This window comes from Ornithodoros turicata, chromosome 1 (assembly GCF_037126465.1).
Source record: "Ornithodoros turicata isolate Travis chromosome 1, ASM3712646v1, whole genome shotgun sequence".
In the NCBI taxonomy this organism is placed as follows: Eukaryota; Metazoa; Arthropoda; class Arachnida; order Ixodida; family Argasidae; genus Ornithodoros; species Ornithodoros turicata.
The window spans coordinates 25970594-25997724 of NC_088201.1; the positions used below are offsets into that span (position 1 = coordinate 25970594).

The 27131-nt window shown below is 46.0% G+C and overlaps 1 protein-coding gene across 1 annotated transcript; it reads left to right on the forward strand.

Moving 5' to 3' along the window:
* The first annotated feature begins 522 nt into the window (after positions 1-522).
* Positions 523-26602, forward strand: LOC135377708 (uncharacterized). Its single transcript, XM_064610321.1, has 5 exons — positions 523-698; positions 4986-5193; positions 21891-22010; positions 24770-24971; positions 26455-26602. Exons 1-5 carry the CDS (start codon positions 618-620, stop codon positions 26462-26464), a joined length of 621 nt encoding a protein of 206 aa, XP_064466391.1. The 5' UTR covers positions 523-617; the 3' UTR covers positions 26465-26602.
* The last annotated feature ends 529 nt before the right edge of the window (positions 26603-27131 follow it).

Consider the following 27131-nt stretch of genomic DNA (forward strand, 5'->3'; position numbering starts at 1 on the left):
CCCATTTCGAAATTCTCAGCTCCCGCGATTGTAAAAACGGCTCGGGATTCCGAGCTCTAATTGTGCCCTGGCAGTTGGCGATCGTTCTGGTCATAGATAGATAGATAGACAGCACTTTATTACACTCAAGGTGTGGGAGAAACATGACAAAACAGCCATACGGCTTAAGAGTATGGCATAGTAAAGAGGTCTCCTGGGATACCATTCCCAGTAAAGGGTAAGTATACTATTCCGTCTGTGTATCCTATTCTCTGAAGCGAGTCCGAAAGGAAATGAGACTTCCTGTTTGAACATAATGGATTTTTGAGGAGACGCATTTTATTTGTTGGCGGGCAATTGCACTCAATTGTACAGCCCTAATTCACTTCCTTCCACACCTGCGTGCAACGTGCAGTTTGAGCCTACAATAAAGGGCTGCAATCTACGAGTCGCGCATCTGTAACCATCGCAAAGTTTAGCCAAATACGAAATAACTATAATGAGTAACGAGCGTCTACTTCCGGTCAGACATTCTGCCAATTACTTGAGGTACGAGTGTGACTTTCTGCAGTATCCTCGCTGATTACGGAGCTTGCTTACGCACACAGCGTTGGCCCTTGTTTACGAATCCGTGCGTGATGTCCCGTACCATGGTGCACGTTTTAATTTTGGTCATTTGTGTAGCACTATATGTGACCAAGGCGTACGGTCAAACAGAGGTATGCAAATATTACTATTAATATTAATATTATAGTACTTAACAGTATTTGACTTTCTTTTCGGCACTTGGTGAAGAAACTTTATGTCTCTTTCTCTGAACGCGACGGACAAGCATTGCGTTGCATTGTCCGTTGCTTTTTGGATTATCCGATTTGAGCGGTGCACCTATAGGGAACGCATGCAGTACCTATATACCATACGAAGATCCCTTGTTCAGATCTGGCATAGAGAACGTTAAAACTATACTTGTACAGCTAATCCTTGATATATAAACGAGACTTTCTCGGTAATCGTTCATAAATCGAGGGTTTGAATGTATAGAAGGGACGGAGAGCGTTATAATGCCGGGAGATGTTTATGGGAAATGGTAAAAAAGATATATATATATATATATTTACAGTTCAAGCGTGCCACAATCCCAGCTGTGGACGGCCGTTTCGAGCTTCTTGGCTCTCATCGGCACAGCGTAGGGATGTGACACGCTCTTGGGTCGGCACAAACACTGTGTCTGTGCAAGACATCAATGTTCCAGGGTGTAATGTCTGCAAAACATTGATGTCTTGCAGAGACACAGTGTTTGTGCCGACCCAAGAGCGTGTCACATCCCTACGCTGTGCCGATGAGAGCCAAGAAGCTCGAAACGGCCGTCCACAGCTGGGATTGTGGCACGCTTGAACTGTAAACATATGCCTCACGTGCAGCCATGGAGCATTTGCTCATTTTTGTATTTGTATATATATATATATATATATATATATTGCCAAAATACGTAGTCTGTCTTGCTCAGGATAAGCGTCAGTACCCGAAAAAATACCTGAATAGAACAAGAAGAAGAAGAAAAAAGACAAAAAACAATGATCAGTGTTCTGTGATAACCACTATGACGAAGGTCTAATAACCAGGACGCACTGATTTGGTACCATGTATATTTGTAACTAGCGATCGCAGGAAGCAATTCATTGTGATTGTCGTAGTGTGAACGTCGAGTTATGTTGTATAGTGGCTGAGGCAATTAAACATAGAAGGACAAACACAGCACAAGCCTGACAACGCCCAGTTGCAATTGAATGATGGCAGTCGGGTTATGGTTCGATCTCCCATATTACTGATGCTTCATCCCAACCCTCTCCCCATTCTTGACTACGGGATAAAAGAACGGAGACGCAAGATGTCTTTCTCTATTGTGTTTATTACACCTACCCAACGCTGGTTATGTGGTAGCATTGGTGGCAATTTGTTGGCCGATATGGCATCAAAATTAACTTGCTTCCCAGTTCCTACGATTTTCCAACACTGGTAGTGACAGCGTAATTCGCAAGAAGTTAAACGGAAAGCAATATTTCGCATAGAAGCGCATCGGTACCAATTTGTGCCAATCGTACCGAATGCAATGTTCCAGATAACGCTTCCGATACCGCGGTTATCAAAGCGTATTGACAGTACTACGTTTAGTAATATACTAGAGTAATCCGCAATACTCATTCGAATGAGTCCACAAACATCGCTAATCACAATCAAAGAGCACTGTGAAGAGTCTGTAAAGGTGCGTCCTCACTATGCCGATCGGCTTTCTCGGTTTGCTTTGCCTATGGCTCACTATATGCTGATCGGTCTTGCTGATCGGCATAGTGAGGAGGCATCGGCGTGGACGTGACCACAGGATTGCATGGTACTATATAAACGTTGCAGGAGACGCAGAAACAACTGCAAAGTTTATTTCGTGACCATATGCGTATCGCTTTATCAGTGAACTACGCAAATTATATATATAAAAAGGTAAAGTGTTCTCACAGAACGTCCCAGATATACGCACCACTTACTTATAGAAATCAGTCGGAGAAACTGCCAGAGATTTTTGTTCATGGAATAGTTCTTGTTCAAAGTTGGGAGTCTGAATGAAGTTTACTTCACGTTGTGCAGTTGCGATAATGGCGAATCGAACTTTTAATACAGCAGAGTCGAGCCTTTTTCGTGAACTGCTTGAATTTCATCCACCTTTTAAAAGTAGAGAAATGTCACTCCTCAACAAGTCACGTCCTCAATGGTACAGGCACGATGAATACAAAGCAATGAAGCTTTATGTGTTTATTCTACGCAGGACCTTTCATGTAGCAGTCAACATTTCTTCAGGTGCCAAGAAAGAGCAGACAGTCACCTGATGAAATGTAGAGTGCTACATGAAAGCTTTGCAGAATAACCATAGAAAGCTCCATTGTTTATTATTCACTGTGCAAACTTTTCAAAGTGATGCAACGGCGCCAATGTAAACCGAAATAAACGTGTAAAAGCAGACGACACGTCCACACTACGGTAGTTCTCCGTCCTCCACAGCGCGCCGACACCGTTCGATCTCGGAGCAAACGTTTCCTTGCGGTTCGGATGGCTAGTACTCTTGCGTTGTCACCGCCGGCGGAGTCGTTGCGCTCGTTAACTGCGGTGTGACTTGCGCTTCGGGGGTGTTTAAATCCATGCTGTAGAGAAGATGCCTATGATGGCTAAAGTAAGTGACGACCGTCTTGTTCACGCTCAACTCAACTTGTTCTTATTGAACTACCTGGTACATTACAGAGTATAAAGGAGAACCGCCAAGCGAGCTTGTCACTTCAGCCTTCTTCATTTTGAATCCCAATGCATTAGTCAAGCTGCTCTGAGCTGCTTTTTGTCCCGTGGACCCGCACTGTATGCCATGTACAGCGAAACATATAAATAAACAAAAATAAAATTATGTTCTTCCCGAGCTGTGCATCTAAAAGCAGACCAGTGGCAGTCTCTCCCAAATTCGCTACCTAGAGGTAAGGGGGGGGGGGTTAAATCCCCCCCGGCTGCGCCACTAACCAGTGGGGCCGGCACTTTCATGCTCCTTTGCAACAGCGCAGCAATATTACGACTGCTCTCTGAGAGAGCCGGTTATAGACACTCAGGTTGCTTTCCCCGCATACTTTGTGTGTACTGCAATGAAAGCACGCTTCAAAGAAGACCTCCACGGACGGACGGACGGATGCATTTTTTGTCTGATTTCACTTACTATTTTTAGAATACATTCGGCACTATTACACGGCGTCTTGATTTTACGGGACTCGTTTATGTTACTGTATCTGTTGGCCTTCTGAGGCAGCAACCATTCTACGATTACACGCGCTTCTTCTTCAACGAAAACAAGCGAAAGACAAATAAGTGTGCGCCTTCTTCCATCAATAATGGTACTGTGATGTTGCACGTAAGGTTTGTCTGCGCAGTGTGATGACATGTTGCACGGGCCGCAGGGTGCCGCATCGTCTGGCGAAATTATACTTGACCTTCACGAAAGCATGGGTGCGATTGGCGCGCTCTGAATAACTACGTCACGTCGATCAGCGATCAGGCCTTCATTAGTGTAGATGGCGCTGATAACTGTGTGACCGCAAAATTAATCTTCTTGGGGTTTACATCACCACCTACGTCTTATTACCTCATGATGGGCCATTGTACGGTCCACATAAAACTTTGTTTTCCCATGGCGATTTCTACAACCACTAAGATGTGTTTTTGATATAAGTAAATGAGGGGCCTAACGTCAGAAGCTGGGGATATTTTTAATTGGTACTGTTCTTAATATTCTGTTCGAAATTTTAATGCCACATACACGCGATTCGAAGAAGGTAGCGTTTGTTTGAGACTGTGGGAAAAGAGGGACAGAAGACGGGACACAAAGTCTCGTCCGTACTTTGTGCTTCGTCTTGTGTCTCTCTCTTCCCTCAGTCCCAAGGAAACGCTAACTGCTTCAAATCTACACCATTTGAATTGCATGCTCTTTTTATGTTCAATATAGGAGTTTTTATTTCTCATTCAGTACATGCTCAGTTGCAGTTTTTAATACGGGACTGCTAGGATATAGTCCTGCTAGCATACGTGTAAGATTTCCCCTCTGTGCCTCTCGGCCGTGCCGTCTCGTTGAACAATAGTGAGTCTTAGTATACCGTTGATAAGGTTATCGTGCCTATCGGAACCAATCGCAGCTGTGCGTGACACAGAATCTTATCCACTGATTGGTTCCGGTTGATACAGTTCGACGCAAGTCACGTTATCAACGGTCTGCTAAAACTCTCTAATATGGGTGGGAACTGCAACTTGCTTTCATCGCAAAAAGCTAGTTCAGGAACGTGAGGTTAGGCGTAAGCAAAACGTTGTCTCCCGGGAAGGACAGGGACGATGCAACTTGCACACTGTTGAGTATTCACCTTGTGTGTATGTTTATGATATATAATTTGTAGACCATCTAGTAACAGCTGTTCCGCCCTCACTTCCAGGTTGACTCCAGGTTGAAAAAAGTGACTCATAAAGCCAGGTTTGTTATTCATCACGGAGATACGAAGCTAGGCGTTATAACTGTCAACCTATACGGCAAAATTGCACCGAGAACAGTGAAGAACTTCATCACCTTCGCTGGAGATGGATTTTGGGGCCTGTCTTATAACAGCACTGAGTTCCACCGCGTTAAGGAGTCATTGATCCAGGGTATGTGGTAAACGTATTCTTACATGTAAGTAAAACGAATAAGGTTATTCGCTGGTTGCGTCCATGGCTGCCCTCTTTTATCGCATAAGGACGAAGGAAGTATAAATAGTACCATGGAAGTGAACATGTACGACATTTCCCGGAAAAAAAATACGATTTGTCACCGCCGACTTGTGCTTTTCAGTATTGCTATAAAGGTCTGTCAACAACTCTTTATTTCCATAGGGGACGTACACTCTTAGAAAAAAGGGTGTGAAAAGGTGGTAACTTCTACAGTTACCACCTAGGTCAACATAGCTTCTGATAAAGGGTGTAAAAGGGTGGTAAAAGCAATTATCATATATCCAAATTGCTACAAAAAGTCGTACGTCCCGCTCGCTCACCGAATCAGAAGCGGTAACCCTATAATTCGTGGCAGAGAGTGACGTAGCAGGTGGAACTTTGCAACCTTTTAGGAACAACATATGCGACAACTATTACCTTCAAAAAGGTGTAGCTGCTCCACCCTTTTTTTTTAAGAGTGTAGTCGCAACATACATGTTGGACGTACCCTTGTAGACGAATCCTTATGTACTTTCGCTATCCCTTCAACGTCTGAAATTTTGGACAATTCACTTAACACAATTACAAAATACATAGCCGTCGTCGACTCTCAAGGATGGCTATAAGTCCATGGTCCTTACCAGCAAATAAGTTAACGAACCTCCCTTCCCCTTCCTCCCACTTCCCTCGCAAGGTGCCGCGCCAGTCTAGCTAGGCAGAGCGCTCGGATACCCAACGTTACCCCCCCCCCCCCCCCGTTCAAAAAAGGAAGAAATAAACCACTTTTACGAGCCAAAGTAATACTCGCGCTACACGGGCACTAAAATGTTAGACATAAAACTGATTCATATAAAACTCAATTAATGTTATTGGGTTTACAACTCAAACGTGCCATACAGTGCCGGATTTAAGGGAGGAGGGGGGGGGGGGGGCAAACGGGGCGCATGCCCCGAGGCCCCCACCAAAAAGGGGCCTCCATTGTGACGAAATTTGTCATTTGCCATTGTCATGAAATTGTCACTGTTTCTTCTCCAAACGATACGGTTTTGGGTTCTCGCCAAAACCACATATGGAGCAAGAACTTTAGTGCACCTGGAAAATACCACCCCAGTCGAAAGCAGGGATGGGCAGTATTTAAATACATTGTAATTAAAATACTATTTAAAATATAAATACATGTATTTATATTTTGTATTTAAATACAGACTTGAAAAATGTATTTATAATTATATTTAAATACCAATTTTTGGGTATTTATTCTTGTAAATACTTTGTAAATACTCCTAAATACAATATATACTGACTCATATCTTAAAGTTGCCCTCCATTCGACTTTTCGGGAAGAAGAGAGAGTTTCGGGCGCAGTTATGCAGTGTTTGCGCTACCATGCGCATGCGACAAAAATTTTTAGATGGTAAGTTTTTCACTGTTGTAAGCATTTGTTCATCGGCACATGTGGAGATGCTCTTCTCCTTTGCCAATCTGATTGTACGGCCGAACAGAAGATGCCTAAGATGCAATATTCGAGAAACTTCTAGTATTAAATTTGCCATGATAATCTAAAAAATAAATGCTATTGTTCGTTGCTGATTTGTTGTTATGATCATCGTTATTTTTGTAATTCCAGATGACATTTTCCTCACAGTATTTATGGTAGTAGTTAGGGTATTTAAATACTGTATTTATAATTTGTATTTAAATACTCATGTTGAAAAGTATTTATGCAGAGTATTTAAATACCTCTTTCAACAAAGTATTTTGTATTTATATTTAAACACTCAAAAAAAGTATTTATGCCCATCCCTGTAGAAAGATATGCCATAATTCAGTTGTTCATGTTCTTAGGAACCTTGAGGCTTGTGTTAACATTTTTTTTTTTTACTTTCGTGTTAGCGCCGCAAAACAACTATGGCTATGAGCGGCGTACAGATGAGGACAGATAAAGAGAGGACAGCAGGAAGGAGTGGGGGGGTTAGTACGCGTCCTGGGCCGACTTCAGGGGAACTGTGCCGACATTCGACTGGAAAGTATTCGGAAAACCCAGGGAAAACCTCAGACAGCACAGCCGGTGCTAGGATTCGAACCCACCACCTCCCAGTCAGCACGACACCAACGAGCGAGACGCCTTAACCCACTTGACCATGCCGCCCTGGTGGCTCGTGTTAACACAACCCTCAAGGTGAAGCACACAATGTTGTGTGTTTCAGCCTGAGAGCAGTTGCTTTCCATCGTGTACGGTTCATGCATAACCAGGGGCATAATGATGAAGACATGCTCGAAGCTTATTCGACGCGCATGGCATAAACATCAGGAAAGGCAGGGTAGTCCTACGACAATGCTGCGTCCATGAGTAGAACGTACAAAGGTCTTCAAGCGTGAGTACGACAGAAAAAGCACCTGGCTACGTGGGTTCCTTGCTCAGGGCACTGTCTGAATCTGGTGGCAAAATTAGCTGCCGGGTGCTGACATGCTGCTGTTGCCATTTTAGATTACCTCGAGCAAGTATACGAGTTCTTTACAGCATCCACGCATAGACACAAAGATATAGACACGAAGACACAGGAGATGAGCGACCTCACCACAACGGTGTCCGGCGACTGCTCAACAAAGCAGCCCGTTCCAGTACCGAAAACACGGTGGTCCTGTAGGGCGGATGTTGCGTGAACTGTCAGGGGATACTGTCTTTCTTTAAAAAGTTATTACGTCTTTAAACGTCGTTAAAGGTAGAATTTTCTACCCATCTCGGTAGAGATGCATTGCAACCACATTTCTACTCAAACCTGTTTTACGTTTCGGGCATAACTGCAGAGTAGAAACAAACTACAGAGTAGAACATATATTTCTACCAGCCTGGGTAGGAAATTCTACATTTTTTCTTAGAGTGTACGTTACTAGCAATCGAGATGAAATGGTGTCATTGACTTGGGAATTCATGCGCTGTTTTGGGACGATATTTTAGACAGAGTGGACAAGAATAGCAAAACGTTACAAAGCCCACAGATAGACCTGAACAGCGACCTGAACATGCTTTGACCTGAAGGCGTGAAGCATTCGATCACTAGCGCATGGTTGGGGAAGATGTACCTGGAACGAGGGAATTTACTGCAGTAATAAAGCGCAATTGACGATCCAGTGTACAGGCTGACGTCAATAGGCTACGTAACTGCCACTGAAGCACGGTTTAGTGACCCTTCATAGAAGTTCCGGAGAAAGAACTTTCTCCCGCCCTCTAATCAATTTAGCTTCTCTTGATCAACGGCTGTCCGCGTATGAACAGCTATCGCCCTGGTTCGGTTTCTCTTTGGAGAAATCTGCATCCTGGAGGTATGAGTTCAGCCTCTGTGCTAAGGCATTTTTGCAAGACGAGGTCGGCAGCCAAGAATCTTTCCTCTACGCACTGATCATGGAGAATGGAGTGAAGGAAGTTTTCCCTTATGTAGAGGTTGCTCTTCATATAGATCTCAGTGTGATGGTTAGCAGCAGTCCCTGTGAGCGCTCATTTTCGATACTGAAGCTCATAAAGAACAGTCATCGGGCAACTATGACGCACGGCAGATACATTGTCACTCCTATGCAAAGGGACATTCTTAAACAGCTTCATTTTGCAGAGCTCATTAACGATTTTTGAGTAAGGAAGTCAACGAAGGTTCCAGTGTGCGCTAGCAGCGAAATGTAGTCTTGAATAGGTTGCAAGATAGTAGATAGAAGATCTTAAAAGATGTTCACTGTAAAAGCTAATGTGAAGTACAGGGTCGGACACACATAAGCATATCGCGGGAGCGCATGACCTACAAGTATGCCAGCGCCGCGCAACGGATGCTCCTGGGTTTGAGACCTCGCGCCTAGCGAACATTCGCCACCTCTCGGTTAGGTCCGTCATTGCTCTCGTGGCGCCGGCGGGCGGGGCGACCCACCTGCTGTTGATATTCAATCTCTGCTGACGATGTTTTGATCAGTGCGTGGCGCGACGTAATCTTTGTCTTATCGGAATCGAGAAGAAAAGTGAAACAGGCGCATGTCGTGGCATACTTGCATTTATTGTAATGTATAGTTATCTGTTCGTTTGCGAAGGATGCATCGTATGTCATCACATCCGTCTGTTTCACTTTCCTTCTTGATCCCGATAAGACGGTCATGTCGTAAAAGATTACACCGCGCCACGCACTCATCAAAACATCGTCAGCAGAAATTGAATAGTAACAGCAGGTGGGTCTCCCCGCCCGCCGGCGCCACGAGAGCAATGACGGACCCAACCGAGAGGTGGCGAATGTTCGCTAGGCGCGAGGTCTCAAACCCAGGAACATCCGTTGCGCGGCGCTGGCATACTTGCAGGTCATGCGCTCCCGCGATACGCTTATGTGTGTCCGACCCTGTACTCTTTCTGGAAGCTGTGTGGTAATAAACGAACTAACTGCTGGACATTGAACTTTTTCATATACGTATACAGAGTGTCCCAGAAAACGTGTCATTGAATTATAATAAAAAAACTACACCACCTAGAATCATGCGGTCAACGGCATTTGTTCTTACTAGGTTTTTGCCACCTCCTGATGTGAATGCCGTGTAACGTAAGTCTAATTATGTAAATTATTGCGAACTGAAGTCGGAAATTTGCCAAGTAAAGGTCACTTTTTTACCCCACCGATGTGAAGAGCGTGTCTAATTGACTTGACAGGGATATTCAGGGGCTATCCCATCAGAAAAAATAGCTGAACATCATGCTCTACGGAGCTAGCGCGCGACAAATTTTTCAGCGTAATCCTTGTCAGTCCGACGAAAGGAGGTTGGAAACCCAGCCCACACCTGCATCGCAGAAAGAGATAACACAGGTATGGCTTATCGCGTCCGACTTTCGCTTGGATCACACTTTCCCTCTCCAAATTTCAGGAACTGTCACTTTTTCTACTATCACTCTGTGGGCTGGGTTTGGAACCTCCTTTCGTCGGTCTGAGAGCGATTGCGTTCAAAAAGTCGTCGCACGTTATGGTGCGGTGCTACCACAAGCATGATGTTCGGCTATTTTTTCCGATGGGATAGCTCGTGAATATCACTGTCAATTATCACGAACTTGAGTGAATTCGGCACGCTCTTCATATTGGTGGGGTAAAACAGTGACCTTTACTTGGCAAATTTCCGAGTTCAGTTCGCAAATATTTACATAATTAAACTTACGATACATGACATTCACATCAGGAGTTGGCAAAAACATAGTAAGAATAAATGCCGTTGACCGCATGATTCTAGGTGGCGTAGTTTTTTTTTATTATAATTCAATGCCACGTTTTCTGGGACATCCTGTATATCGCACGGAATATTCGCACCAAGGTCAGGCATCTGTATGACCATAATTTACACTCAGGAAGCACCATGAAAAGTACTAATCGTGCAGAAGGGCCCCCATCATGTACGCTGTCCCGGGCCCCCACCACTGTAAATCCGGCACTGGTGCCATACCAGCACTGGACAGCTGTTTCGCCTTATTGGGCCATCGTCTGCAGCGCTCAGGCAGGCAACGTTTGAGTGGGTGGCGTCAGAATGTCACGTAAGACGTGAGATAAACTGATGTTCTGAGGCTGGAACAACATAGAGGGGACAGATACAAACAAAGCCTCAAATTGCCTAAGAAATCAACGATGAACGATGAAAGTCACTGAAAAGGTTAGCCAGCTGTAGGGATCGAACCCACATCTTCTGGATTGCCGCACGTGATACCCTCCCGTCAGGGTGAGAGCCTAACTTTCTGACGCCGCCTACTCAAATGTTACCTACCCGCGCACTTCTGACAATGACCCAATAAGGCCGAAGCAGCTGTCCGGTGCAGGTAAGGCGACGTTTAAGTTGACTCATATACGATACGTGCAGGCAAAGCGCTCCGGCTTCTTTTTTTACTTAATAATGTTATTGCGTTTCAAAATATTAAATTCATTTTGACCTGTAAGCTACCTCTAATTTGCGAATCGCATACATTGTACTTTGGGGAGTGGGTCGCGTCATTTATGACGGCGTTTAATGTCATTAAAAAAAAGGGTAAGGTGACGGTGAACAGGAGGAGGAGGAGGAGGAGGTGTGTCGTTGGGAGGAGCCCGAGAGGTCTGCCTCTCCTGATTAGGCGGCATGTTTCTCGGGAAGGGAAAGGTGGTGGAGAGGAGGAGAGGAAAGGGTGAAGTGGAAGACCGAGCGGAATCCGCTCGGGGGGAGGATAGCTGCGTCCATGGGCCGACTTCAGGGGAACTGTGCCGGCATACGCCTATTACACATCTGAGGGAAACGCAGGAAAAACCGGATTCGAACCGCGGAATCGCGGAACCGGATTCGAACCGCGGACCTCCCAGTCTCCAAGCGCACGCGTTACCGCTGCGCCACCGGAGCTGGTGTGACGGTGAACAACCTTCGTAAATCGTAGCATTCGGAGACCGCAATGACATTAGACCACCATGTCATTTTTTGTGCTCGTGTGGTACGGGTATAACACAAATCTCAACTTTAGATCGAAATTTCATGAAAGCATAAAGGGTGCACGTGCATTTTTTTCACATCTTGATAGTAATCGAAATCTCCCGAAACGTAAACTAGCATGCAAATATGTATTGAACAGCTATCTTCGACAGTTCCTACCGACTTCCCTGGTTTGGTTTCAAAATATATCTGGCCAAATACAACATATCTCCCAATGCCCCATAAGAGACAAGATGACAAGTGTTACGGTGACTTGCAAATAAATAATTATACGTTTTTTTGTTTTTGTTTTAACGCAATGCCTTTTTGAAACGCAACAGATTTTTTAAAAATTATATGACAGCAACTTGAATGTCGTGAAAAACCTCCCCACTTCATCGTCACAATATAATTGTTGTTGTTGTTGTTGGATGTCGTCTTTGCCAGCAGGGTTCCGGAGAGAACAGAAAACCTGAACCGAAAACAAAGGAAAAAAAAAAAACGTTATTTTTGGGCGAACCGGAACACAACGAAAACCGAAACAAAATTTTATGCTCCGGAGGGAAACCGAAAATGTGTTTTCGGTTCAAATGGAAAATTGAACTATTTGGCCCTCAAGGGTACGTAACGCAAGACTTCAAGTGCACAGTGCATGGCATCCATCGGTGTTTGGGTAGGAAACTCCAGAAACCTCACATTACAACAATGTGCCAGAGCGCGAGACGGGCTCCTTCTTTTCGTCTATAAGCCACGTTGTAGGTCTTTGTAACCATTTTCTTTATTTCTCTTTCTATTGGAAAGAATAAAGGGGATTATTTTCGCTGATACCAATTCTCCTTACACCATGTGAAACTAAACCGGTTCGAACCGGTTTCGTTATTTATTTTACACCGGACCTGAACCGGAACTGAACAGTTTACTTTTAACTGAAACGAAAGCCGGAACGAAAAACCGTTCGGTTCGACACACTGCTTTGCAGTTGAGTTAAACCGCTAAGCGGACATCCTCTCGGAGACAGTATGTAACTACAAGATGACCAATTACTTAAAATTCACTAACTAACTCTTTAATTAGGGGATTTCGGGCAAAAGTGAGGTACTATAGCAGAATGGGAGACAATCCTCGTTGAAATCCATTCCGTCTTTGAAAAATATAGAAACGAGCCATGCACACTGAAATATCCATAGCCGGATTTTGCTATGCAAATGAGACGAAACCACAAGCCCCATGAGCTTGTCTGGGGCCGCAAAGCGGTGGTGGTGACGGAGGTAGGCAACGTCACGACTAACGCCCTGGGGAGAACGTGCGTCCTGGGCCGACTTCGAAGGGAACTGTGCCGACACATGTCTGACAGCCGTCTGAATAAAACCCAGGAAAAACCCCAGACATCACTACCGGCACCGGGATTCGAACCCGGGTACCTCCCATTCTCGACGCGAAATGGCCAGCACGCTAACCACTATAGTCGTATTCAACTTAAGAAGGAAAATGAAATCTAGTCCATCAATTCCACATACGCCGTTGGAGATAAGGAGGCGCAATAGCGCGCCAAGAGAAATACTGCAGCGCCACCACGCAGCGTAGTGTCATGTGGGCAGTCTTAACAGCCAATACGGAAGCAGAGTGAGTATGATGGGTTACATTAGAGTCACTGTATACAGTATACAGTGACTCTAGGTTACATTATCTCGCGGAGTAGCGAGCATGACCTCTCTGTATCCAGCCATCCTATCTGCGGCGCAGTAATATTTTGAGAGCTGACGGACTAGGTTTCTTTGACTATAAGCCACGCGAGCTGGTGCCGCAAAGCGGTGGTGGTGGTGCAAAGCGGTTGATCTGGCTAGCAGATCAGCACCTACTCCAATCATCTCCGTCGCTCCAAAGCACATGTCCCTCTGGCATGGGATGAGCGCTGTCCTCCCTGTGCTCCTGATCCACGCGGCGGTTTCGGTTTCAGCTCATTTGCATATGAAAATTCGCCGATGGATATTTCAACGTACGTGCTCGTTTCAGGATTTTTTTAAAAAGAGAACGCCTTTCAAGGACGATTGTCTCCCATTCTGCTGTCTCACGTTTGGAATTCGTCATAAGAGACAGTCAGATCGTACAACGAAGACAGTTGCGTGACTGAACCAGTAAGAGAGGGTGTAAGGGTAAAGGGTAAGGGTTCCGACAGCGACGGCCATCTCGCATCTCCGTCTGCGGGAGCGACATGAATGGCTTTTGTACGTAACATTCACCACCTGCGGCGCCCGTGACCCACTTGGAGCCAGAGCCTTTGTAGAGGCCAGAGCTAATCTCTAAAGCCGAAACCACTGTGGAAACTAAAACATGTTCAAGATGGCGTACAGGATTACGGGATTGAGACCAAGCCTGGGCGGGTAGTTTCATGTGACCAACCCAGTTAATTGTCCAATTAAGTAGTTGGTTTCTGTTTCATTTGGGTGTTTTCATTGGAGCAGGCATGCGAGGGGCAGCGGCCATTTTTCGCCCTTTTAAGCGGGCGCATGCAAATTTCGGACAGCTCGAGCGGGGACTCTCGCCACCGAAGGTCTGGGACCTCATCGTCACCTTCTACCCCACCGAGTTCTTATTTCGTAACCCTTTGCGTTGTACATGCCTTGTGTACGTGCCTTGTGTATTATGTGTATGCCGTGCCTGTATAGTGTAATTAAACATTGTTGCTGTTGAGCATTTGCTTGTCAGACGTCATTGGGATCAGCTACAACCACCAGAACACATCACGGACCTCCCTACGGAAACAAGGAATTTTACTGACGGCTTGTTGAAGCGCACTTGGCTTACGGAGCGCTGAGAGCAGCGCGAGAATATGGCAGTTAGGCTTAAATGTCGTCCTCCCAGCTTCCGCTTAACTCGAATTTGGAATGCGCGTAACGATTTCCTGGCTGCCTTGAACAGAGAGGTAAACTTATTATACCTTTATTTTATACTTGAGGTTACCTTTATTTTAAATTCCTATCCATTATTAGACCAGAAGAAGAGGAGACTCTGTTCGAAATATCGACGTCCCTCGTTCTGAGGCTCTTCTCTCATTATTATTATCACCTCATTATTATAGGCTTGCTGTCGCAGATAACATGCACAAATCAAAACGGAATATGACAACGTTATGCTTCTTCTTCCCTCCTCTCTCTCTTTTTTTTTTTGTCGTTCGTATGTAGTAGTATAAGATAGTGTCGAAGGAAATGCACGGTGAATTAGCCGCACGCCAGTTGTATGGTCTACCACACACGACAGACACTTGCGACCCCCGCGTTGACCCCACGACCCAACGCGGTCGCTCACGATGGACAGATATATTAAAAATTTATTCTTTCGCCTATTCGGCTATTTTTCCTTTGTATATGTACATGCTGGCTTGCACTGCGGCCTCCACAGGTGGCGCATTCGCCGTGGAACACTGATGTCTCGCGGAGACACACTGTTAGCGCCGACCCAAGATCGTGTCACTTCCTCAGGCCTCCACAGCTGTAGCTCCTGCAACGGTAATGGCGAGGAGGAGTGTAAGAGTGGAGGGTGCATGGGGTAGTTGGTTCGCACGCCGCTCTCAATAGATCGCGCTGACGCTCAAAACCACGTGTTAAACCACAGGTGGCCAAGCTACCGCCCGCTCCAAAGGGAAAAGCCACAGTATCCATCCATCCATCTATCCACGTGATCCTCCCGCTGCTCATTTCGCTATCCTCCCCCCCTCCCTTCTCTCTCGTTATTCCTCTCTCACTACTTCTCCCGCTCATAGTTTCACCAGCCTCCGCGGGCGCGCGCGCCGTGTCTTTGCGGTTTCACATGCGTAATGAAATTCAAGAAACCTGCTGAAACATTTGGAGGTGCACAAGACTGTTATATTCACAAGTAGGCATGTTTGACAGAACAACAATGAAACAGCTAATTATACACTGCTGAGAACAGATAAAATTTATGCATTTGACTAGCAGGTACATGACAAGCATGACAAAGCAACAGTGGAACAGCTTTGTTATACACTGTTGAGAAAAGATAAAATCTATGCACTGACAAGTAACACCAGATGTGCAGATATAAGCCTGTGCCTGAACACAGAGGTAAAAAACAAAAGAACAAAATAAGTGCCAAGAAGATGTAAATAGTGAACTGATATAGCGGTTATCACAGATGCCTGGACTAAAGCACTGAATGACATACTGAAATAAACTTGCCAGCAAGGAATATAATATAGGTGTATACACATTTGCTTACAACTTGCTCAATCATTCTCAGAAACAACTGCTTGCAAGTATCCCTGAGAAAAAGAATAAAAAACGGTATAAAAGTAGTCTTTACACTGCTGCAAGACTGTGGCCCATAACATGTACGAAGGAAGACATTGAGAATCAGGCAATTATCACAGATCACCAGACTAGGAAGCTGAGGAAAAAAATTGAAAATGTGAATACGGCAACATAATTATACAGGGGGTTTCTTTTTATCTGCAATAAATTTTCATAAAAGGGGGAGTTGCCTTAGGACACTTTTACTCTTGTCATTGGATTACTCGACGTACGAGGCTGCTACTAGGAAACCGTATTTTTTCTCAATTAGAGGACTAATTAACGAAGATATTTTAATCAACTTTTTAATTATTGACTTTAGGGAGCACATTGCAATTGCGATATTAAGGCCTGATGTCCGCATGATGTGCTCGAGGCACTGATGAAGCACAAAAGTAATCACAGTGCGCGCTACAGACCTAAGTATTTTACTTTCATCATCTGCTGTGTACAGCAAGTAATTTGCAAAGGAGCGACAGTGACGTCGATATACCCCGCAAGCCGACGTACTGGCTTCACACACCTGCGCGCCAACATGCAAAGAATGCACAGATGTATACTTGAAAATATTTTTTAAAGGAGGAATCATGTAATCTACACCGTACGACCCTACGCAACAACTCCCTGCCCACACCTGCTCGCCGACATGCAAAAAATAGACATACGCAGTTGTTACACTCAAAAATATTTCATCCTGCTGATCAATTGCAGTTGAATTTATATCATCCTGATGGATGATTGAAATTCAACCAACTCATCTCACATACGTATGCAAGGATCCTTTTCAACCAGCACAGAGTACTGACAGGTGTAACAAAATTTATTAACATGTTGGAACAAGTAATACTAATCATAGCTAGCAATAATTATTATGCGTGACATATAAGTTTCACTACAGATTTGCAATTGAAGTCGGACGAACAGAATGAAAGCGAGCAATTTCAAAGCCTATGAAATCATCATTCTTACTACAAATTTCCGATCGAAATCAGAGGGGTAGAATATAGTATGCAGCTCCCAACAGCAGCAGACATACCTGCGGTCCAAGCTGTGCTTGCCCATGAACCCCTCCTATGCAAAGGCCCATCCCCTTCTACGTACAATGAATAACGGTCGCCGTCGCATTACACTAGCCCGCTACCAGACAGCCACGATCTTTCAATGGAATTCACGCAGATTGCCCTCGAAATTAGAGAGTTTTAGGAAACCATTGATAACGTGGCTTGCGTCGAACCGTATCAACCGGAACCAATCAGTGGACAAGATTCTGAGTCACACGCGACTGTGATTGGCTCCGATAGGAACGATAACCTTACCAACGGTGTGCTAAAACTCACTATTATCTGACTGTCGCCAGTTCGTGCGGCGCCGTAAATTCCTGGTTCTGTGCATTTCAGAGTGTGGCATTAGGGCAGACTTTCGTCTCTCAAACTACCTCACCGTTGTGTCTGAGCCTGGTGCACGGACTAGTCGTGGCGCGATTTTTGTCCGGGCCGACCTTTCAGTGATCCAACGTGATCTGCAGATGGATGAGGTCGGGGACTACGTCTGCTGCTCGGTTCGTGTTGGTTCACTTGACCTCGCCATCGTCTCTCTATATATCCCACCAGCAGTCAGATACAATGTGGCCGAGTTGGGATCACTTATTAATGGCCTCCCTACACCTTTCGTGCTCTGCGGGGATTTTAATGCACACAAATGACACAATGCTGTCTGGGGCAGCACGCGTACGGACACACGCGGCCATCGGCTTGCAGACCTTTTTGCGGACAGAAACCTCTGCGTGTTAAACGACGGCTCGCCAACCTTCATCCATTCAACCTACCTTTCCTCCTGTCTCGACCTCACCGTCGCGTCGGCGTCCCTAGCCCACCGGCTCCGCTGGTGTGTCGATGCGGACACTCTTGGCAGCGATCACTCGCCTGTCCTAGTTGGCATCCCACGAACCCGCCGGTCGCCTATCTCACACTCCGTCAAGCGGACCGATTGGCATCACTTCGCAGGGGCCGTCGAGTCAATCCTTTCAAGTGGTGTATATGGCAATGCTCGGGACTTCTGCCACATTGTATCCAGCGCAACCCGAGCAGCTACCGTGTTCCACTTCAATTCTCAGCCGTTGATGCAGCATGCGGCTCCGAGCCCTCGACGACGTGCCGAACGGCGGGCACGACGCACTCTCCAGCCCCAAGACCGGCAGGCCACAAAACGCATACAAAGAGCTATACAGCGTCGTCTGCAGAAGCTCACACGGGACCGCTGGCGTCGATTTACGTCGTCCCTTTCGCCCCGTACCCCCCTGTCTCGGATCTGGGGCGTGCTTAAGGGACTCTCGACTCCTGTAATACAACGTCACCCGTTCCGCTCCCTCTCTTTGGCCATGTCGTGCACGGAACTGCAAATTGCAGAGGACTTCCGTGCACGCCTCACAGCTTTGCCTGCGCCAAGCCAAGCTGTTTCTGACGTAGTGCAATGTACGAGCAACGCAGCCCCAGACCTGCCTTTTACTCTCATGGAGCTGAATGCTGCACTAGGTGCATCCCCACAGCATACCTCACCAGGAGCGGACCAGATCTCGTACTTGTACTTCAGCATCTTCCCTATGCGGGGCGACTATGTCTCCTACGCATATTCAGCTGGCGGCAAGGGCGATTTCCCGAGGAATGGAAAGCCGCAATGGTAGTTCCCCTGCTCAAACCCGGCCAATCTCCTCCCCACCTGGACTCCTTCCGCCCGATAGCCCTTACCAGCTGTGTGGGGAAGACCCTGGAACGAATGGTCTTCAACAGGCTCAGCTGGTACCTAGAGAGTACCGGTTTTTTCCCGGCCACAATGATGGGGTTTCACCCAGGCCGGTCATCACTTGATAGTGTCCTTACCCTCGCCAGTGAAGTGCAACAGGCTCGTGCGGATGGCTTCCTGTCCGCCGCTGTTTTCCTAGACGTTAAGAAGGCGTATGACAATGTGCAACATAATGCAATTTTGGTAACGCTCCAAGGTGCCAAAGTAGGAGCTCTCTTCCCGCCATGGCTCCGAGACTTCCTCACAGACCGTTCTCTTTTTGTACGCACTACGGAGGGGGATACTGCTTCTCAGCACGTCCAACGAGATGTCCCACAGGGTGGCGTACTCAGGCCCCTATTGTTTAATATCGTCATGGCCTCCCTTTCAGCACAGCTGCCAAAACACATTCACGTTACACTCTATATGCGGACGATATTTTTATTTGGACATCTGCCCTTCGTCATGATGCGATCCAACGTCATCTGCAAGGCTCCTTGGACACAATATGTCATTATCTCGCCGACCGAGGCCTAACGATCTCACCTGCCAAGACTCTAGCCATTAATGGCTATAGGTATGGAAAAGGTATACCTTTTCACGGAAGTCATTTCACAATTACCCACTATCCCTTGTTGGATCGCCCATCACATTTGTCTCAACCTGGCGTTACTTGGGTTTCACCGTTGACCGTGGCTTGACATGGTCTCCTCACGTGAAGACACTTGTTGCCAAAGCTTCAAGCCTGGTGAACGTCCTTAAGCGTGTCGCAGGTGCGTCCTGGGGCCCCTCCTGCCATGACCTCCACTGAGTCCATACGGCTCCTCTCTTGGGCACGCTACGGTATAGCCTCCCTATCCTCCATGGAATCAGCCCCACCCAAGACCGAGAGCTTCTCAACCTTCAAGCCCGCAGACTCCGTGTCTGCCTAGGGGTCCCTCGGACAACGGAGACCTACTCCGTCCTCGCAGAAGCTAGAGAACACCCTATTCCTACTCTACGGGACTCAACCACCCTGCGCGTATACGCCCGCTGTCTGACCCACCCTTCCCATCCCTTTTGTCAGATTGCAGAAAGCTGCCCTGCTTCCGCCATCGGTACTGCCATTGCCCGCCTAAGGGATTATCTCCCGCCCACGACATCTACTCCCTCCTTTGCGCCAGCTATGTGGACCGAACGTCCCGTCATTCAACCTGCAATCCCGGACATTCCTCGAAAACACGAAGCTCCTCCAGTAGTAGCCCATCAGCTCTCCTTGGCACATATCATCTCTACCAACCCTTGCTGTCGTCAAATCTTCACAGATGCGTCTGTGATGCGTGACACATCAGGGGCAGCATTTCACGTCACAGATACGGACCACGAACAAGCCTACACGTTGCCCTATCCTGTGTCCTCTACTGAGGCGGAACTGTATGCCATCCTCGCAGCCCTAGAATACATTGCTGGCCTGCCAAGACTTCTTTATTACGTGTCGCTGCACTCGTCACGAGGAATCGCTCCTTCACCGTCTCCGCCTAAACGTCGCCCGCACACCATTGCAACTGTTCAAAATGGGTCAATCTAGCACTCCCCTCTGCACTAGCTGTGGCGTGGTGGGTGATATTCCTACACTGCCGGCAACACCTTCTGCACTGTAACGCCCTCGGTCGTCGTCTATCCCAACTTGGCTACGGCACTATGACACTGGCTACCTTACTAGGTCCCGTTCGTCAGTCGACCCAGTGGGCAGTCACCACTGCAATCCTCGGCTTTCTCGACGCGTCGAACCTTGTCAACGCCTTGTGATTGTGTGACCGTGTGTGTGACTTTTCAGCTTTAGTTTTGTGTTCTTCCTTTTCCTTTCTTTTCTTCTTCGTCTTCTCCTTTTCTTTCCTTCCTTTCCTTTCATTTTCTTTCTCCTTTTCGCCTTTTTCTTCTCCTTTTCCTTTTTTTTTGAATAGCAAGCCGACCTCCGTCTGGCTGACCTTTCCTTTCTTTTTCTTAATAAACATATCCCCCCCCCCCCCCTCTATGACCAAAGATATTGTTTGCCTCCTTGCCCGACCATAAACTGTCGCCCTGTCGACAATTAGACACGAACAAAGCGGTGTCGTGTTTACGACTGCTGCGCCCGAAAGCTGCTATAGAAGTCTTCCGTTTTGGCACAGAAATATTCTGAAAGCAAGAACTTAGTGATATGTGGTTGCAACAATGAGAATCTTTCACTTTCTACACAAAACGTTTTATTCAGTATAGAGTTGTCGATATATCGTTGTTTCCTGGAAATGTTTTATAAACTGCAAGAGTGTGACTCACTGATAAAGCTATGTTTTTTAATGACTAGTTTTCATATAAGATTTTACGACATGATGTTTGTTGGCTTGATGAAAACGTAGTATAGAAAATCACCTTAGCGTAAGAAAATCGGTTCCCTATGTACGAAAAATGCTTTTATGGTCACTTGGTTAGGAGAAATGAGTGATGAAGCACCAAGTTTAGCACTAATTTCTCTGGTAATTTGCATCGAATTCCTGAACCTTTATTGTCCTTTCAGATTATAGTGTACAATTTACAATGAAAAAAGAGCCTACATTTTTTTTTTTTTTTTTGCAGACACCTCACAGCATCTGAAACAGGTGAAATTGCCGTGATATTGTGCGGCTAGTGTAGAAATATTTCGCTTCGAGGGGGGGGGGGGGGGGGGGGGTCATCTGGATCACGCACCTATCTTGTGGCTAACTAACCACGCATTTCCCACGCCACTACCTTAAACTACTATATGTGCTACAGTTCATGATATATATGCTTTACGAAAACTTTCAATAGTGTTCTAGTTAAGCTCTAGAAAAGCGCATACGATGCCGAGCATGGGAGAAACACCGTGTACGCTTTACTAAAGTTTGTTGAACTCGCCATTGTCGAGAAAGTGGCGTACTGTTGTATTTTTGCTTCGCCCTGAACACGGGCCCTGAGGGCCCCTAGTGTGCTTCAAAACTCATTCGCAGCAGCACAGCGAGCGCGTGCTCAATGCCAAGGCTATTGAGAATGAATCTTGAAGGGCATTATTGTCGAGGGATCCCTCAGGGCGGAGCCAGAATACGACGGGTACTCGATCGTCTACATAGTGCCATAGTGAAATACGTGCTCATGCAGGTGGAGATGTTGAAAACCGCAAAGGCTGGGGTTCCCTCAGCATTTATGGAACTTATTTCGATGATGAACCATTTCTTCTCAACCATGCCGAGCCGGGAATCGTGAGCTCCGCAAACGCTGGTATGTTACTCTCTTTTTCCTCGTTGTTATCATTTCAGGTCTTCAGCACACGTATTAAACCTCGCACCGTATTTTTAAATCAGTTACATTCGCGACCTCTCAATGACGCAGTTGCTTGGTCCCTAGCTGATGAAATTGAGCTCACCAACACACTGCCCTAAAACATTGCTCACCTTTCTGAATGAATTCGGTCCTCGCTATGTTGCTCACCATTTAGTTGTTCAACAAATTACCACGAAAGGGCAGTAATCAACCTCCCAACGTTTAGCGCGCGCCCCCGTTTGTTTTCTTTCTTGTGCATCCCGTACAGCTTGAGACACATGTCGGCAGACAAAACATAGAGCTGTTACAACGCAACAAGGACCCCCCCCCCCCCCCCCCCACCCTCCGCGCCCTCACGATGAAGCACTCAAATCACAGTCATTCAAATAAAGTGTGGTTAAACGTCTTAAACCATTTCCATAACCTCTAGAGGTCACTCATATAGTATGTATCTGTGTCTATTATATCATGACGGGGTTTAGAGGAAGAGTGAAAACGTAAATACGAGATAACGACACACAGGATTTGGACAAAATAAGAGCAACACGAGATGCGCCTTCACAGCGACGTAATGTATAAGAAAGACTGCAGGAACAGTGCCTAAAACAGTGCCCACCTAAAGAAACAAGTATATAATAAAACAAATAAATAGCAAAATTGTCCGACCTCCGAAGAATGCGTATTGTTGGCAATCGTTTAAGCGAAGTAGATTTAACTAAAACTGTGCGAGTTTGGTTGTTTGAGGAGAAAAGAAAACAGTGACTCTTCGAAGGAATAATCTTGCTGAAACCTTGCTTTGAGAAAATCCAAATTTTCCGCAACAAGAGCCGAGCCCGTAGTGATACACCTTTATCCAAAACTAGCTCATGGTTTTGACGTTAGAACAGCTTTTATTCCTAGCGAACATTATGTTTGGGGGGTATAGCCCCAAGAAGCACACATGGAATAGTGCCTTGGCCTGCGCTAATTCTTAATCTCTATATGGTCCTATCACGGTCCATTGATACCACGGTCCAAAGGACCGTGGTCCTATCATACCGGTCGTCTGTTGCGTGTGGAACTGACCAGTTTATGCTATTTCTTTTGGCCGACAATAGGTCTGCGGAAGGGATATATAGGGGGCGACTTTTTCGGGTTAAACCCGATTCTGCCCGATCCTCCCGAACTGACCTCCGACCCCGATTACACCCGATTTCTCCCCGAATTCCATTCACTATGAAATCCTCAAGTGACGTTTCCAGTGAAGACGAACAAAGGTCGCCACGTGTAAGACATGTATAAGAATGGGTCACTTACGATCCCAGAAATACACCCATGTGTGTGAGCATTGCCCATGCCTTCAGGAATTAGCGCTGGCAGGTCACCCACAAAAGAAAAAAAAAGAAAAGGCGTGTTTTATGCACGCTACCATGTCATGCCACAATCATGGGTGATAAAAAAAGGAGGGGGGAGGACTTAATAGACAAGAGGAGAAACAAAAACACCCGATAACACCTGAAGGCACAGTTATCGCCCGATTTCTCCCCGGACGACAGATTTCAAAATAGCGCCCGATCCCCCCCCTCCTCGCCCCCGAATCTGAGAAAGGCATTTAACCCGAAAAAGTCACTCTCTAGATGCAACCTTTGATGTCATCTTCCAATATTCCTCCCATACAAGACCATGAACATGCGCTTCAACATTTCCATTGGCCTACTACGTTGTTGTTGCTATCGAATATCGAACTATCGAATCACTTTGGGAAGTCTTTCTGTATTGAAACTTTTCTCGAAGCCTAACATGAAGGGGAGATCAGGGGGGATCAAGGGGAGGTCACCATCTTTATGAAGAAATTGCGTCATTTCGCACCAGTCTTCATTATTTTGTCCAACCTCTGTGTATTTAACAAAGAGACACCACGCCTCATTTAATTTTGTTTGTTTGTTTCTATGCTAATTTTATTTCGCACAGAAGTATATGCTTAGTCCAATGCCTTCATTTTAAATTAGTGTCGCTAGCCTACACGCGATGTGCTCTACACCCTTAAAACAGAACTTCACCGCATAGCACGCAGCTATAGCCTACCATCATCCCGAATGGCAACGCTCCCATTCATCTCTCCCCTGATGTGTTGAAAACGGGAGGCGTACGCCCTTTCGTGACACTTATGTGGTTATGTTATTTGTCATCAAAAGGCGTACACTTCACACTTTCCACAATAATGCGTGATAAAGGTATCGCTCTATGCAATGGTTGGCCTTCAGCGTGTGGTGAAGTTCAATTTTAAAGAGTGTACAGTTTAAACATGCTAACCAATCTCTGCAGTGTGACGCGTTGGAAATTGGACTTCTGCAAATGAATTCCGTCGTCAAATTCTAAATACTGGATATTTATTTGTGCGATTATTTATATGGTTTATTTAATCCACAAATAACGCAAAATTTCCAGATTCGCATTCACGTCTGAAACGGAAAGCTATTCAGAACGCACCGCTTGGTTATGTACGTTTAACAGGTCAAAATTGTTGATGAGCACAAGGGACAAGGTCAATAGCTGCTTGCACGAAGGCGGTAGAAGTCGACTGGGCTAAAAAAGTGTCTCGTCTCTGCCCGCGAACCAGCATATGTGGACTTCATGTGGAGTGGGAGAGCAGCATATTACGGGCATTTTATGTGCCCACGTTTTGGTGGCGACTTCCTTGAATGTTGTGAAATAAGTTGCTCTCTTTTTTCTTTAAGGGAAAGATACAAATGGCGCCCAGTTCATCATTACGACTGAACCAGCGCCTTGGTTGGATGGACAAAACTTGGCGTTCGGGAATGTCTCTAGAGCATCAATGACAGTTATTAAGAAAATCCAGCAGGTTCAAGTGGGACCGACTAAGAGACCACTCACGCCTGTCGTGATTACGAATTGCACTGTGAAAGTATTGGAGGAACTGTAAGTTACATCGGAAATTTTATCGAATAATTTTTGTCGACAAATAAGACTGTGCATTTTGCATCTCCCTATAGTTAATATTCGTAGATACAGGCCTCCTATTGGTCCAGTATGTGTGACAGCTACACTGCTAGCACCACAAGCACGGGCACAAGCTCACAATAAATAAATAGTTATTTGAAATCAGGTTACCAATGTCGATCCAGCAGAAAGGGAGCACTTATCAAGAGAGAAAAAGAAAAACGCTAATGGTAACTTGTTCAGTTACCCCATAGGAAGCGGGTTCCAATAGGTTGCCATTGCCGCATTCAGGACTGATCCATCGCCACAAGCGAACGTTGTGTTATTTACGAAGCACCCTTTTTCGTGCATTCAACCCCCTTCGCAGTGACGGAAATACCTGTTGTTTTATAACACTTGGAAAAGGCCTTCTTCAGCGTATTACATGCTTGTCAAACGAGTATCTCCAACTGAACGACGCAGGTAGACTCTAAAAACAGAACTTCACCGCACAGCGCGTTCCTAGCCAACCATCATCCCGAGTGACAACGTTCTCTCGCATGATTTGATGAAAACGGGGGGCATACGCCTCTTTTTTTTTTTTCAATTATGAATTGCATAATGCCACAACAACAACGACAACCACAATAAATGATGGAGAAGCGATGGTGACATGGGATGTTTCCCCGTGGTAGCCGCAGGACCCTACTACAAAATACCACAAAAATAGCGTACACCCCCCGATTTCAACAAATCACGAAAAAGAACGATGTCATTCGGGATGGTGGATGGCTAGGAGCGTGCTATGCGGTGAAGTGCGGTTGAACCTAGTTCACAAGCATCCCCACAGATGGTGCGATCTGTCATACGTAGCCCCACAAGCGACTCTGTACTCAGCGTTTTAAAATTGGCGCCAACTTTCAAAATCCCGACCCGGTGGCTTTTGGAATCTATCTGGAGCATGTCTAGGAATAGCTTGAAAAACACGTCATGTCCTCCTGCAGACTTCTTGTGCACACTTGGAGAATTTGTCAACACTGTTGGCATCCGCGCACCCACTTCCCAAGAACGATGCGTGATGGCCTATCTGTACGTCGCCTTCTTCTGGAGTCTCAGTGTATAGAACTCATTTAGTGCCAGAGGACACCTTACTTGCGCTACCGACTTCCTGCTGTCGACGATGTTGCGTGGGAGAGGCGTGTCATTCCTTCTATGTAGTACATAAACGCACACGTGAATCCGAGGGCTCTTCTTGGCCCATTGGTGAATATTGGTGTCATTCTTGGTGGCTCTCCCTCATAAATGGGCAGTACTGCTTCGGCATTGGAGATGTAAATTCGTTTTCATGGTACATCCGTACACAGTCATACATGGGAGTTCAGGGTGAACCTAAAGTAACGTCAGCTCGATTGGAGAGTGGTGCAGAGCGACCTGTGGATATATGCGGAGAGCATATTTTAACTACTATTCTTGTTTATTTCAGCCGCGGATGAGATGGGTACAACAGAGGTGAGGTGAGAGCAACGCACATGACAGGATCCTTGCGGAAGATGTCCTAAGCTGCTTTTTATTCTGCCCTCACCTTTTGTACAACTATCCAAAAAGAAATAAACTATAGAATATGAATATAACTTCTTCAAAGTGCCACTCCGGACTCAGAAAACAGCGTTTATTTTATTTAGTCCATGAAAAGAAGGTGTCTCAAGAATTCTCTACGCGAAATTTCAATCCTGTTTACGAACGCTGTGCATTTCTGTCAATTTTTGAAGATCTGCTGAGCATCCACAAATTTCGATGACGCAACGAGCGAGTGACGTCACCATAAGTCCACAAATTGCAATGATGTCATGTTCTGGTGAAGGCACTCGTCTCCTAGCAACGACGCCGGCGTCCGGGGAGGGTCACGTGGTGGAGAAGTCATGTGAGGCTGATCGAAAGAGGGGGAAATGGGAGAGATGTCTTCTCCCTCCTTTGTGTTTTCTCCAAGGTCGGAGCGGTCGGATGGTATGTCACGTGGGGCTCCGCTAACGGAGTGCAAAAAGTGAGCCCCCGGAAGACGCGAAGGGCAACAACGTTGCCAGATGAGAGCCGGGCGCTCCGTCGGAGCATAACATGACGTCACAGTTCTAAAAAAAAATAATTATCTCTAGCTTTCTCGTC

What these genes read in the sequence shown, in the direction of transcription:
- LOC135377708 (XM_064610321.1), top strand. Translation starts at nt 618, where the DNA reads ATGTCCCGTACCATGGTGCACGTTTTAATTTTGGTCATTTGTGTAGCA. An exon ending in TAAGGAGTCATTGATCCAGG is followed by an intron (nt 5,194 to 21,890) that starts GTATGTGGTAAA and finishes GTGCTCATGCAG; the next exon opens with GTGGAGATGTTGAAAACCGC. An exon ending in CGTGAGCTCCGCAAACGCTG is followed by an intron (nt 22,011 to 24,769) that starts GTATGTTACTCT and finishes TTTTTCTTTAAG; the next exon opens with GGAAAGATACAAATGGCGCC.